Raw genomic sequence first — 13,985 nt, 5'->3', positions numbered from 1 at the left:
ACAAATACAAAGCTAATGTCTCTCTTAGTTTACACAAGGGATACAATTACATACACCCAAGGACTAATTCACTGCTACTGTTTTTAACTTCCTAGCAACTAATCATTTTTTCTAACCTTAAATAAATCTTAGCCTTTTAGAGACTTAGAGAATATCTCTTTTAAATTCCTACTCTTGAACATTACCACATCTATTAATTACAAAAGAACTATCTATTTGCAAAACAGGCTACTGTTTATGAGTAATGGACACATTCAAATAGTTTTAACACCATCTGACAGCAATGTTGTAATTTATAAAAATATAAGTCGAGTTTCTAACATTAAAAAAAGTCATAATTATATGTATTGAAACCTAAATGGTCAAATAAAGAGATGCTTGGGCTTTGTTTGTTGGGTCTTTTGTTGTTATTACTCTAAAAATAAATCTACCCCAAACACAGAAATTAATTCTGGTGTCCTTTATGTAACCTTCCATATGCAGAGATATTTACTGCCATACTGTTAAGAAAAAACAATATTTTATCTAAATGTATTTATGCTTTGTAAAAGTGGTCTTCACTTTAATTGGTTTCCTGTGAGGCATTCTGCATAAGCTACATAAGCAGGAGTCCTGAAATAGCACAGTTGTCAGTTAAAAAAAAAAAAAAAAGGCTTTACCCATTTATCTCTATGGAATTTATGAAACTAAAGATGAATAACCTAACAAATCTGGCCAAGGGCCATTCCAAACCTTCATAAAAACCTATCCTTCTAGAACAAGGTTTCTCAGCCTTGGTGCTATTGACTTTTGGGGCCAAATAATTCTTTCTTGGGTGGATAGGATTGTGAGGTGCTTGGCAGCATCCTTGGTCTTTACCCACTAGATGCCAGTAGTATACCCCCCCCATTGGAACAACCAAAAAGTGTCACCAGACGTTGCCAAATGTCCCCTCGGAAGATAAATCAGCGTGGTTGAAAACCACTGTCCTAAAAGACCAACATCAGCACAATACAGAACAGTTTTCCCTGGAGGAAAATGCTAAATGTTAAATCTGAAATAAACTGGATGAGCTCATCTCAGCTGCCCTAATAATACAAGTAAATGGCTTGGCAATCTCTAGCTGTAACTGAAGAGTTTCTGAAGTGACCTCTTGCAACCCAGTCAGGGACATACATTTTTGGTGGGGGAGGGAGTGGGATTCACACACTGAACCAAATTCTAAATCTTCTTGGGATTTCATTCACCTGGTCACTGGCAAAAAAGGACTGAGAAATGATCAGGACTTGGGATCACCGAAGATCAAAACCCATGACAAGAACCTTCTGCTGCATGAGGTTCCTGAGGGGGATATATGCAGAAGTGATAAGGCCAAGCAAGGAAACACTATTTCCTACCTGGAAAGTCAGCCCAAATGTAATTTCCTGGTGAGCTGAGCTAGACCTAAGGCCAAGGAGCTCCCAAAGCTTCCTTGGAACATCCCCCTAAGCTCACTCTTTTTGAGAAAAGAAAAACCTTTGGGCAGCAATCCAATGAAACTGAGATTACTTAAAGAACTAAGAATTTAAAACAAATAGGGTATACATGTTGGGGGTAACATTTTAGAACACCCTAAGAAATCCTGCTATTGATTACATCAACTCTCTCTGAGATAGTCTCACTCTTTGCCCATCAGGCATGAATCAGCGTTGCCCTTCCTGACATCCTCTCGTTCATCATTAGGCATTCCAATTTGTGCACAAATCATCAGCTTATCCGCTAAACGAAGGCCAACCACCCTCAAAGAGAACAGGAGTCTCTCACGGCCTTTGCTGAGTAAGTATCTGAATCACATGTGGGTATTTTTTTAAGATTCTAAATCACTTACTTTTTTTCAAGAAAACTTCCATTCCAACAGGCTGCGGAAGATAAGATCTGAACAACACCACTGCTCAGAAAGAAAAAGGTAGGTAAGCCTTTAATAATTACAAAGAAATGGTTATTCAAGCCCAACAACAGGTTAGTCATCTATCCCAGGATTTCATTAACAGCAGCTTTCTTACCCAGATGAATCCTTGGAAAATGTACATTTGCTGTGGAGAAACATTGTGTCTCAAAATGGACAAGTACTTAAATTTTCCACAAGTTGTGTTAAAATCAAAAGTACCAAAGCTACTGAAAGAACGACTCTTGCACCTGATAATGATCTTGAACATTCTTCTACCATCAACCATCTAAGATATTCCCCGGCTCATCTCCAAACATATAATCACAAAAGAAAAGCTGAGCTCTTATCTCCCAAACACAGAAATTGTCTTTGCAAAATAATAAATGAACAACTATTTCCTTTTATTGTGTTTCTTATCTGAGAAAGAAACTGAAAATAAGTGAAATGAGTGTTTATTCCTATTACCTAGATAACAGAGGTTCTGAGAAAACAGCTACTTTCTGAGGACCCAGAAAGAAACTGTGTGTGAAGAGGCCTGGACCCTCTCAGTTAGTATATGGAAAAGGGAAGGAATACAACAAAAACATGGTTAAGGAGGGGGTTGCAATAACTTCCGGTAATGATAGAATCTGGGTCAAGAAAGTTCTCTAGAGATCATTTCTCCCGTCCCCTCATTTTATAAATAAGAAAACGAGAATGAGTAAACTGTCAAGGCCCCAGCAAAAGGGAAGCCACCAGGCGCCGGGGTGGCTCAGTCACTAAGCCTCTGCCTCAGCTCAGGTCATCATCCCAGGGTCCTGGGATCGAGCCCCACATCGGGCTCCCTGCTTGCCGGGAAGCCTGCTTCTCCCTCTCCCACTCCCCCTGCTTGTGTTCCTGCTCTCACTATCTCTCTCTCTGTCAAATAAATAAATAAAATCTTTAAAAAAAAAAAGGGGGGGGGAAGCCACCCACCCCTCCCTCGGTGAGTTTAGTCCCCTTCCCTTACCCCTACAACCTCCCAGCCTGAATTCCCCGTCAGAGCCACCTAAGGTTAGAGAAACTCTGAGGACATGAGCTGCTTGAGGGCATTCCCAATGATCCCCTGGTGCACCCCAAAGTTTAGGGCCCTGGTCATTTGCCCTACTATAATCTATGCCATAAAGCAAGATGTATTATACGCATTTAGTGTATACCACTGAGTACACAGAGTGTGATTCATTCATTCCCAAATATTAGATTCTGCAGAAAAATGGAAATGCTAAGGAAAGTCAATGAAAATGCATAAAAATGTGCGGGACAAAATTCTCCTTTAAAATAAACTTGATAAAAGGCCTCAATCCTTTTTACTTTATTTTCTCAACCTGACATTAAATTACCATCTCAGCTAATCATTTTCAATATGAAAATGCTAGAAATTATTCAAGATGAGGTAAGATAACAGCTGTCTTACTTTTGGGATGCTCTGGGATATGCATATGAAGAAACTCTAGAGGGTAAACAACCATAACACTGAGCTTTTTTTTTAGCAGAAAGGCCAACTCATACCTTCATCGGTGAGGATTTTTAAGATCCGAACAAGGTAAGTTTAAGGGACACACTCTGAGAGAATGGGGGGAACATTATGTTATCCGGGGCTAAGGACACCAAATCCTCAAGAAATATGTGGCAAAAAAAATGATTCCCTAAAATAAAAATCTCCACATATATTTACCACCTCATATGGAAGTAAGGAAAATTACTAAACTAGAACATTCCAATATACTCTGGAAAAAATAAAATGAAAACAAGCAGCCACATACTTGATTGTATTTGCATTGTTGTGTTCTGAGAGTTTTTGTCTCCAAACTGCTATGGTTTCATCATTTATTAAACTGGTGTAATGTGCTTGGTTCATCATCCGGAAGTCAACAGCAGGGGAAGAATTCTGTAAAAAAGAGAAATTATGTAGGATGGATCTTTTCTCTTTCTGCTGACATAGTCTCCATTTTGGGTTTCACAGGAGCTGGGGGGCACTGCCCACATCCCCCTCTTGACTCCCTCAGCTGCTGAGAGTGTCAGCTCCTGACAGCTCCCGGCTGGGCTGCTCTCCGGAACCGGGGCTACTGGTTCAGCCCTTCAACATCCGGCAGCAAGGAGAGGGAGAGTACAAAGGCCCCTTGCCTCCACTCAGGACTGGTAAAGAGCCATCCCAACTTCAGAGCTCCCAAGGAGACTGGCTGAGGCCTCTGTTACACTGACCTGCAGTTTCTCCCTCTGCCCAATCCTGCCTCCTTCATCCCTAAATAGATGCCCTTTCTAGAGCACACTACCCCTAAAAACTTTCTCAACATAAATCTCAGTCTCAGAGACTGTTCACCAGAGAAACAACCCCAATATGGCTTTTCCACACTTCTTTCCCCTCTGCTTTGAATCACTGTAACATCAACGTTTTTAAGGTATTAATTGTTTGCCATAACTATTCACCAAACTCCGACAAAATATATTATTAGGGGCGCCTAGGTGGCTCAGTCATTAAGCATCTGCCTTTGGCTCAGGTCATGATCCCAGGGTCCTGGGATTGAGCCCCGCATCGGGCTCCCTGCTCGGCGGAGAGCCTGCTTCTCCCTCTCCCACTCCCCCTGCTTGTGTTCCCTCTCTCGCTGTGTCTCTCTCTGTCAAGTTCAGTTATAATGTATAGTGCAAACAATCTACGAAAACTTAATGCCTCTTAATTTCTTGTTCCAAGTATATAGGTATACATTTATAAGAAAGGTGGCAGAAAGGACATGTCAATAATGGCCTTGAAAATTCCCAGTGCTGCACAGCATTATACATCCTTTATTCAGAGAGATCTAAAAAAAATATAAGCACTTTCACTTTCTAAAATGTATCTTATTCACTGATATTTCCCAAATCCTGTTCTTGATCTAGAACTAAGAAAAAGTTGAAAGTGCCTTATACCCCCATAACTGCCACTAGGAAAGAGAGAAAAATTATATTAAACCATTCATCCATCAATTCATAAAATGATCTTTTTTCCTCCTTTGTATCGACACAAAGAAAGACAACTTCCAAAGTAAATTTTCTTGGTTACTTCCCCATAGTTGTGAGTTAAGATATCATAATAAGGGGAAAGGAAGAGGGCACGTAACAAACAACAAATCGATGTTTGCCAATGTTTTTGATTATCTGGGTCTTGATCATTACTTTACTAAAATGGCCATGGACATCTATGAAAGAACAAAAGTCATCTTGAATGACACAGAGGAAAATCACAAGACAAAATGGACACTTGAGAACATACAAGCAAGATTGCCTCTTCATCCTGGCCTTAAAACCACTGTTATCTACATTTTAATTACCCTCCCCATTCACAGGGGTAGCTGAACAGACTCTAACACATACAATAAAATAAAAACATGGAACTATTTTCTCATTCTTCATCGTATGTCCAATAAACTACAGGTGACCTGAATGAAGTATAATCTCAGAATCACTTAAGGACCCAAGAAAAGGTTATCAATTTTCTATGCCTTCTAATTATATACAGGCCAAAAAAATTTTTTTTGATCTAGGGTCAGTGTTTCCCAACTTTGGATCACCAGAGTTTTCAAAAATCTCGATGGCTAAGTCACACTCCAGACCAATTAAATCAGAATCTCTAGAGACATCAGTGTTTTTTTTTAAAAGCCCCTAGGTGATCTCAAAGGGCAACCAAGGTTGAGAATAACTGTTGAGAAAAAGAGAATTATGGCACCTAGCAGGCTTGCAGGCACGTGAGCGCACACACACACACACACACACAAGCTCACCTAACATCCCAACCACATTCCCTCTTCAATCCTACCCACAAACAACATGAAAGGAGAAGGAGGGGCTGTGCTTTGCACTCACTGAACTGCCGAGACGTGGAGTCCAATGTAGCAAAGCAGTATTTGTACATAACTCCTCCCTCCCCTCATCTACCTCAGACCTGGCATTAAGTGAATGAGTCGCATTTATAAAAATGGAGCCTATCACAATACAGATGCTTTCTGTTAGGTCGTTAAGTGATTCTTCAAGTGTTATGGTAACGGGGTAAACACATGATTTGATCAGTCTCTGTGTCTAAACAAGTATCTCTGCTTAACAGTGTAAGTAAATGTGTACAGGCTTCACTTTTAAAAAGAAAGAGCAATACCTTCCTAAGTGATAGTCTATTTTTCTTTTTCTTTTTTGTTATCTTACATTTTTAATGCATACCACTCTTACCAGTTGTTTAACCTTTAACTGCCCTATTTCTCTAATATGACATTATTTTATATCCTTTTCATCAATGTTTTCTTTTCCAGTCCCAACAGTGCTAATTACAATAATTTTAAATCCAATCACTTAGACCAGATACCATATTGGCTTTCATAGGAAAATTAAAATTGGATAATATTATTCAAGTCAATTTCTTAGGGAAATGAATACTTCAAACTCTACTTATGGACACAGTTACCATCCTGCAGAGATTCGGTGCTTTTCATGTTTCATTTCACTGGCATTTTGAAGAAACGAAAAATAATCTCAGTCTTCCTCAAGATTTCTCTGTGAAGCACTGAAGCTGGGCCTAAAATAGGTCTAAAGCAGCAGTTCCAAATCACCCCAGATGGCAGCACTAAACAGAACTTTCTCCAGGCTCCTGACCTGGAAAATATCTAGTTGTCAGTTTCCACTGTCCAACCTGCAGCCTCGGGCTCCAGCACAACCTCTTCTACCAAATCACGGAATTATACTGACTAGAAGGCAAGAACATTGTGTATTTAAAGATGGCAGAGTATCAGATGAATGGGGAGAATTTCCAGGACTCAAAGGGGCCCCTTGTCTCCACAGTTCCTATTTTCTTCCCAACCAATTCTGATTCCTCTATCATCACAAACAGCCTTTCCCTGCTCTTCCAGAGAGGATAAGGATCTATGCGCCACATATGGTTGGTCCTCCCTACATGCTGGTTGAGTAAAAATGGGTGGGCGGAGGGGAGGGGGGGGGGAAGCACAAAAGCCAGGAAGGGAGTGGAGGGCAGAAAACAAATCTGTGTCCCAGGTTTCAGAATGATTTCCCTTGTCCAGGAGGAGGGGAGGGATTACAGCTCTGTCACAGATTACCTGGACCACAGGCTCCCCTACCTTTAACCCTGAAAGATACCGGAACGTCATTCTTTCTGACTTACCCACTACAGTGACACAGGAGACAATGTGAAATTTTAGTGTGGTGCTATGAGCAGATGATAAATAATAAAGGATATCTGAAAACTGCATCATCTCTTTTATATTTACTATATACTCAATCACATCAAACAAACCCACTAAGTTCTCAAGTACCTAGTATTTGTTGCTACCTAATGGGGAAGAAAGGGAAAATCAAATAATGCCAAACTAAGTGCAAATTCTCTAGGCCTCCTTAAATATCTTTTGGAACAAATGTAGACATAAACAAATAATTTTAAATTATAAATTAGAACTATGATTAAAATACCAGGAAAGTTATTGGCACTTCAAGGAAGCAAAATGGAGAGAACGTCTTCCAGGTCCAGTTGGCTTACCTTAATAAGATAAAATTGGTAGAAACAGAGTAATATTGCTCTCATGTAATTATTTATTAAAATAAATACTGGTTCACCATTATTCCACCCCCAAAATAATAGTAGGAAGAATTTTTTACCTCATATTTGGAGCAAAGTACAAAAGTTTGGTCTCCTCCAGAGAAGATCTGCTTAACAATATGATATTTAAAGCGATCTGTCAAAAAAATTTTCAAGAGCGTATTTTTCAGTAATTAAACTTTTTCCTTGATCCCCTTTTCTAATATTCCAAAATATGACTCAGACTGGTTTCCTATCCATTTCATTTATGTCAGAGAAGAAACCTTCTCCCCTCGCTCTCTGCCCCAAAACTGTTTCTACTTCAATTAAAAATAAATGGATACAAAATGGTATCCTCCCCTCCAACTCTACCCCCATCCGTTCCCCAACTGCAAGCTAATCCTGACGTTGTTTCAATTCTTCATTCTAATCTTTCCAGCCACTAATGTGAAATTTAAAAGTCACTAATATCAACAGTAACATGCCTAAGAAATAACTGAACATCTGAGTGTGGTGTTCTTTAGCCCCTTCAGGATGGAGCTTGTCATAGAAGGACCTCCGTTTCCTACACCCTGCTTTATCTTCCGTCATGCTGATTCCACGGTAACCCTCCAATACCACCACATTGTTTTCATTCCTAATATACCGCACTCTCCCCTATCTCTGTATCTTTTCCTTCCACCACCCCCCCTGCACACTGTGCTTTCCACAATGGTGCCCTCCTAGAGCACAGTTGCCATGGTGCTCCTGCAAATTGTGTGATTCTGTGGTACTCACCACTGCCCACTCCCTCACAGTCCTCTACCTGGCTAACTCCAAATCAGCCTTTAAGACACAGCTCAAACTTCCTCTAATCGGAATACTCCTTGATGCCTTCCTCTGTGCTCCCACATTCCCATGAAGGGTCCTAAAACCACAGCATTTACATAATGAATTGAAATTTACCTATTTACGTTATAAAATCATTTTGGCAAACATCCAAACACAAATTTATGATCACACAAGTTAGGTTCTAATTAAACTTCAAAAATTTGTGATTTCAAATTAACCTATACAACACTTGAGTTTATGAAATTGCTTTATTTCTTCAACACATGCATTCCTGGCATGTTTACAATGCCTTGGCGTGAAAGAAATTCACAAATGACAGAGAAGAGGACACCTAGCCATTCTTTCACTTTTGGGAACATCATCAAAACTGAATCTTATTTATTTTATATTTCAAGTTCCACTGCATTTTTAGAGGCTCATATATTCTTTCCATAAATCTTTCTTGACTGAGAAGTCTGTGCCAGGCCTTGTGCTGTGTGCCAGATTTACAAAGAAGACTCAGTCCCTGCACTTAAGTTTATTATGATCCAGTAGGTAACTTATGGTAGTTATTGCTTAAAAAAATCCTAATCAAGCCATAAGACACTTTATAGTCTTCAAAATCAAGTTATTATTAAATCACACTTCTTTTTTGGGGCACGTGGGTGGCTCAGTCATTAAGCGTCTGCCTTCGGCCCAGGGTCCTGGGATCCAGCCCCACACCGGGCTCCGCGCTCAGTGGGAAACCTGCTTCCCCCTCTCCCACGCCCCCTGCTTGTGTTCCCTCTCTCGCTGTGTCTCTCTCTGTCAAATGAATAAATAAATCTTAAATAAATAAATAAATAAATCACTTCTTTTTAATGACTCTCCAAGCTTCTTGTCAGACACTGGATTTATTATTTCAAGTCATTCATACTGAGTGACTGCCTCATCTTGATTTCCAATGAAATGGACAATGTGCTATTTAACTATTTTTTAAGAGAAGAAAACAATGGCATAAAAAGAAATCATGTCATGTTATGACCAGAATAGCAAAAGCAAAAGGAAAGTAACAGCATAAGCATTAAGCGCACAGGTTCTAGAATGAGGCAGAGCTGGGTTTAATTCCTGCCCCCAGAATCTACGTGGTGTTGGATGAGTTACTTAACCTCCTTACACCTCAACTTCCTCATCGCCAACATGAAATAATAACCACTAATTCTTAAAGTTGTTTTCAGTGCTTAGCATAAGTAATGGAGCTTGGTTAAGTATTCAATAAACATTAACTTTCTTTATCAGCAATAATAATAAATAAAATTTATACACCACTGCCAAGGTCCTTAGGGCCAAAATAACATTTTTTTTGCTTAATCTCAATTGAGATCTCTAGGATCTCAATTATAGAACCTCATGCATAGTATCTACTCAAATAATTGTTGATTGATGTTAAAAGATCTCATATTCATTTCCTCCAAAAGACTCCAAGGTAAAATATAGATATATGTTCTATAAACAATTTTTTGTTATCATTTAAAATACCATTACATTCCACTGAAAATCACTCTTACCGGCTCTGGCTGAAAGCTGGCCACTATGAGAGGCCCAGTAACCTTTCACAGGGGATGGGCATTTAACATTACAAGTGTGTCCCGTTCCTAATTGACCTCTTGCTCCACAACCAAATGCATAGATGAGTCCAGAAGAAGGCACGAAGGCTAGGGTGTGTTGTCTGGGGAAAAATAAATTCACTTATCAGCATAGTTTCTACCACTAGGGTACATTCAGACTGACTTTTAACCCCCACACATGAGCACAGCAATGCCTACGGGTGCCCCCCAGAAATCCCACCCTACACTGACTTGTGACTGTTTTTGCAGTGGCTGGCTCTCTGTAATCTCTGAGACTCTAGGCAATGAGGAAGGTGGCAAGATGAGAAAAAGGCTGAATGGCCTGCTGCATTAGGCCTTTGAGATGACAGGGAAGAAGTAGGGTAGACCAGGCAAAATTTCCAAAAAGTTCTTTGAGGCTCTCTCACTTTCCTTTCTTCATGTCTTCCTCCCTGCTAGTCTTTATCCCAAAAGAAGTCTCATGTCCCCATCTTGCTACACTCATCTAAAACCCATCCTTGCCACACTTTACTCAGATCAAACTTTCACTGTAGCTGTGTACGCAGTTAAGATCTCTTAAAATGCTGGTGGTTAGAGGGGCGCCCTGGTGGCTCAGGCAGTTAAGCGTCTGCCTTCAGCTTAGGTCATGATCCCAGGGGTCCTGGGATTGAGCCCTACATCAGGCTCTGTGCTCAGCGGGGAGTCTGCTTCTCCCTCTGCCTCTCCGCCTGCTCATTCTCTCCCTCTCCTTTTAGATAAATAAAATCTTAAAAAAAAAAAAATGTTAGTCATTAGGTCTAACCACATGCTCTGTCATTACAAAGACAAGATTCATTTCAAGGTCTTAACAGACACTAGGAAGCTCTTCAGGGCACTCACCTGCCACAAGCAATCTGCGTTACTTCACTGCCCATCAGCTCCAGAACTCTTCTTGGATTAACCTCATCATTCATGGAATCATGTCCAAGTTGCCCACAGGAACCCGCACCAAAGGTAAACACACCTCCACTCTAACAAGGGACAAACATGACATGACTGCATTGTATCTCTGAGTTTGAGTATATTCCTCAAAAAGCCTCTGTACACGAGATTCATATCACAACAGTCTGTGCAAGAACACGACACTCACTTGATCCTTCACCAAAATGCCTCTTTTGGAATGTTCATTAAGTAGAAAAATAATAAAAAAAAAAAAAAAAAAGAAATTAAGACTACATCTTTATGGAACAAAGACAGCACTGCTCAAGGGACCATGTGCCATCTGTAAATTTTGAAAGTTGTTTAGAAGTACAATGATGTGCTAGGAAGCAAAACAAAATAAGGAGAAACAGAGATAGGTGAAATGAAATGATTCTGCACAATCGTTCATATCTAAGAAATTAAATGCTCCACAAACTCCTTGTAAGTTAGCTACTTTTTTAACAACTGTACTTGAACAAATGCTAAGGCATTTTATTGAAGTGAATCTGTAACAGTGTTTGTTCAACATAAAAATACATTTTCATTCTCTCTGCATGTGATAGTTTTAGAAAAAATAGGTTGATAATTTTAAGACATTAAGTACATTGCTCCGTATTTTTCACACATTTAAATTGTTTTAAAGGAACACAGAATGTTGCTATATACTATATTTTAAGGTTATTTATACTGAACTATTTTTAAACACCATCACTACTCTAAAAGATACTATCAAAACGAATCAAGTAATAATCATCATCTGTGCCATACACAACACCAAAGCATCACAGAACAAACCAAAACACTCTGAGTCCTTACCTTTGTGAGGACTGCTGTGTGTTCTTCTCCACAACTAATATAGACGACTTTTTGTGTTCGTAGGAGTTTCACGTGGCAAGGAGACTCTCGATCTAAAATAAGAGAAAAATCAGAATGTCACTACCATTTGTCCTTGAGATGGAAATATACACAACTATTTTAGGATGAATTCTGGGTCCCCCTGGATCCCTGACTCACATATTCAGCTTCCTGCCTGTACATCCACTTGAATATCTAATAGACATCTCATTTTGAATACATCTAAAACCTAACTCATGGTTTCCCCACACTCCCCAACTCTGTCCACTCACCACCCCCAACACACACACACACACACACACACACGTTTCCCTCAGTCCATAAATGGCAACTTCATCCTTCCATTTTTCCTCTCTTTACTTCAAGCACATACCCAGCAATGAGCAAAACCAACTGGCCCTACGTTCACAGTATATTCAAATCTGACTTTATTCCCACTGCTTCCAAACTGGTCTTCCAGCCTCCTTGGGGCCCGCGCTAGCCAAAGTTAAATTGGATCACTCTTCTCCTCAAAACATGCAGTGTCTTCCCCTTTCACTGAGGGAAGCCGAATGCTTTCCTTTGCCTTCCATGGCCCTACATCATCGGGCCTATACCACCTCTCTGACCTCCAGCCCTGCTGCTCTTCCTCTCGCTCATTCCACTCTAGACTACACCACCTGTCTTCCCACATTAGAGACTCTACACATCCTGTTCCCACTGACTGAAACATTCTTTGCCCAGATAGCTACATGTCCCCTTTTGCCCACCTGACCTCCTATAGGGCTCTGCTCAAACATCTTATCAAAAAGGCCCTCTCTGGAAACCTTATATAAAACAGGAAACTCTCCTCTCAAACCATCTGACATACTATACTTCTGCCCACCAGCATGCAGTCTCCGCTAAGTCAACAGTATTATCTGTTTTGTTCATTGCTGCACCCTTAGAACCTAACATGGGCCAGCACACAGCAGATTCTCAAGAAGCATGTGTTAAACAAATGAAAGAGGTATACACAAAGAGTTTACTTACCTTCTTCGTCACTGAGCCCTAGCTGCCCTGCATTATTCATCCCCCAGCCAAAAACTGCTCCTGAGAGAGACAAGGCAAAGCTGTGAGCTCCTCCTGCAGCCACCTGAGCCAGGGGGATGCCCTCCAGGGACCTCACCCTCTGCGGGCTGGCTTGGGAGGGGAACTCCTTCCCCAGGCCCAGCTGCCCATGGCTGTTCTTTCCCCATGTGAAGAACTGACCATCTGAAATAAAAACAGGGTAACTGGTATTACCAGACATGATACAAGTTCCTTTCACAAAAATAACCTCATTAGAGCAATACAGTTGCCCAGTAAGATCATTTGTTAGTTGCTCCCCCTCAACCTACCAAACTCTCCTGAGCGCAAGGGGCAGAGACACTTCATGCTATGAAGACTGCAAAAACCAAAACTCCCACTTGTCATTACAACAGAGAGGTAAACTGAGTCTTACTGCCCTTCAAAGGCTATTAACATTTATACAAAGAAAAGAAAAAATTAAATGTTTAAGTCAATTCAGTTGTGAAGAGGCCAATTACCAGGCTTAGATCCACTAAGGGAGCTGAACTAGTTCTAAACACACCAAGATCATGAAACCCAGGGCTCAGGAGGTCCAGCTTTGACCTGGACTATCTCACAGAGCATTGAGCATGACATGTTGGTACAGATTTCCCTTCAAATTTATTCTAACATGGAATATAGCATTGTTTGCTGACTTAGGTTTCCCTAACTCCCTCCTTTTCACTTATTTGGGAGCTTGATAGTGGAATGTCGCTTGAGAGTGACTACAGCTAAGAAAAACCAATCTTCTGTATGTTCAAGAGCACTGAGATTCAGTCCTGCCTCCTTCTCATCCTCCCCTGAGAGAGCAATGATGACCACCTTCCTCACTGTCTACGCCCTGAAAACGTATGAGCTGCACAAAGGCTGTCTCAGAAACACCACTGTCCAACAGGAGTGCATAGACCCTAACCAGTGAGTTAAAAGTGTCCAGTTAGATAACACCACATACAAATGCAAAGAGAAATGGTTCCCAAATTAACATAACATTAGCATACATTTCAATGTTATATTACCAGCTGCAAGAGCCAAGCAATGCCAGTTGCCACAGGAAACTTGTAATATCGTCTGCTGGTTCAGCTTTTGTATTAACCTAAAACAGAAAAGGCTTTCTTAAGAAGGCATTCACACACAAACAGTGATCAGAAATATTCCCAACAGTTGTAATAAATAACATCTTTCCTAAAAGACTTTTTTAAAATCAAATGCATAATCTTACATGATATAGTTCTAT

The 13,985-nt window shown here is 40.4% G+C and overlaps 1 protein-coding gene across 4 annotated transcripts in view; it reads right to left on the bottom strand.

Annotated features, from left to right (window-relative positions):
- HERC3 (HECT and RLD domain containing E3 ubiquitin protein ligase 3) overlaps positions 1 to 13,985 on the bottom strand; it is a 118,294-nt gene that overhangs the window by 45,518 nt on the left and 58,791 nt on the right. For all 4 annotated transcript variants that reach the window (XM_036122731.2, XM_036122734.2, XM_036122732.2 and 1 more), the window contains 8 exons: positions 13,768 to 13,844; positions 12,695 to 12,916; positions 11,645 to 11,736; positions 10,748 to 10,878; positions 9,830 to 9,990; positions 7,553 to 7,629; positions 3,688 to 3,812; positions 1,847 to 1,906 (listed from right to left, as the gene is read on the bottom strand). In XM_036122731.2, the coding sequence (XP_035978624.1) occupies positions 1,847 to 1,906; positions 3,688 to 3,812; positions 7,553 to 7,629; positions 9,830 to 9,990; positions 10,748 to 10,878; positions 11,645 to 11,736; positions 12,695 to 12,916; positions 13,768 to 13,844 (945 nt within the window). The remainder of the gene's footprint in view (positions 1 to 1,846; positions 1,907 to 3,687; positions 3,813 to 7,552; positions 7,630 to 9,829; positions 9,991 to 10,747; positions 10,879 to 11,644; positions 11,737 to 12,694; positions 12,917 to 13,767; positions 13,845 to 13,985) is intronic.

The sequence above is a fragment of the Halichoerus grypus genome, chromosome 3 (genome assembly GCF_964656455.1).
Source record: "Halichoerus grypus chromosome 3, mHalGry1.hap1.1, whole genome shotgun sequence".
Taxonomy (NCBI): Eukaryota; Metazoa; Chordata; class Mammalia; order Carnivora; family Phocidae; genus Halichoerus; species Halichoerus grypus.
This window is presented reverse-complemented; position numbering and strand designations above follow the sequence as displayed.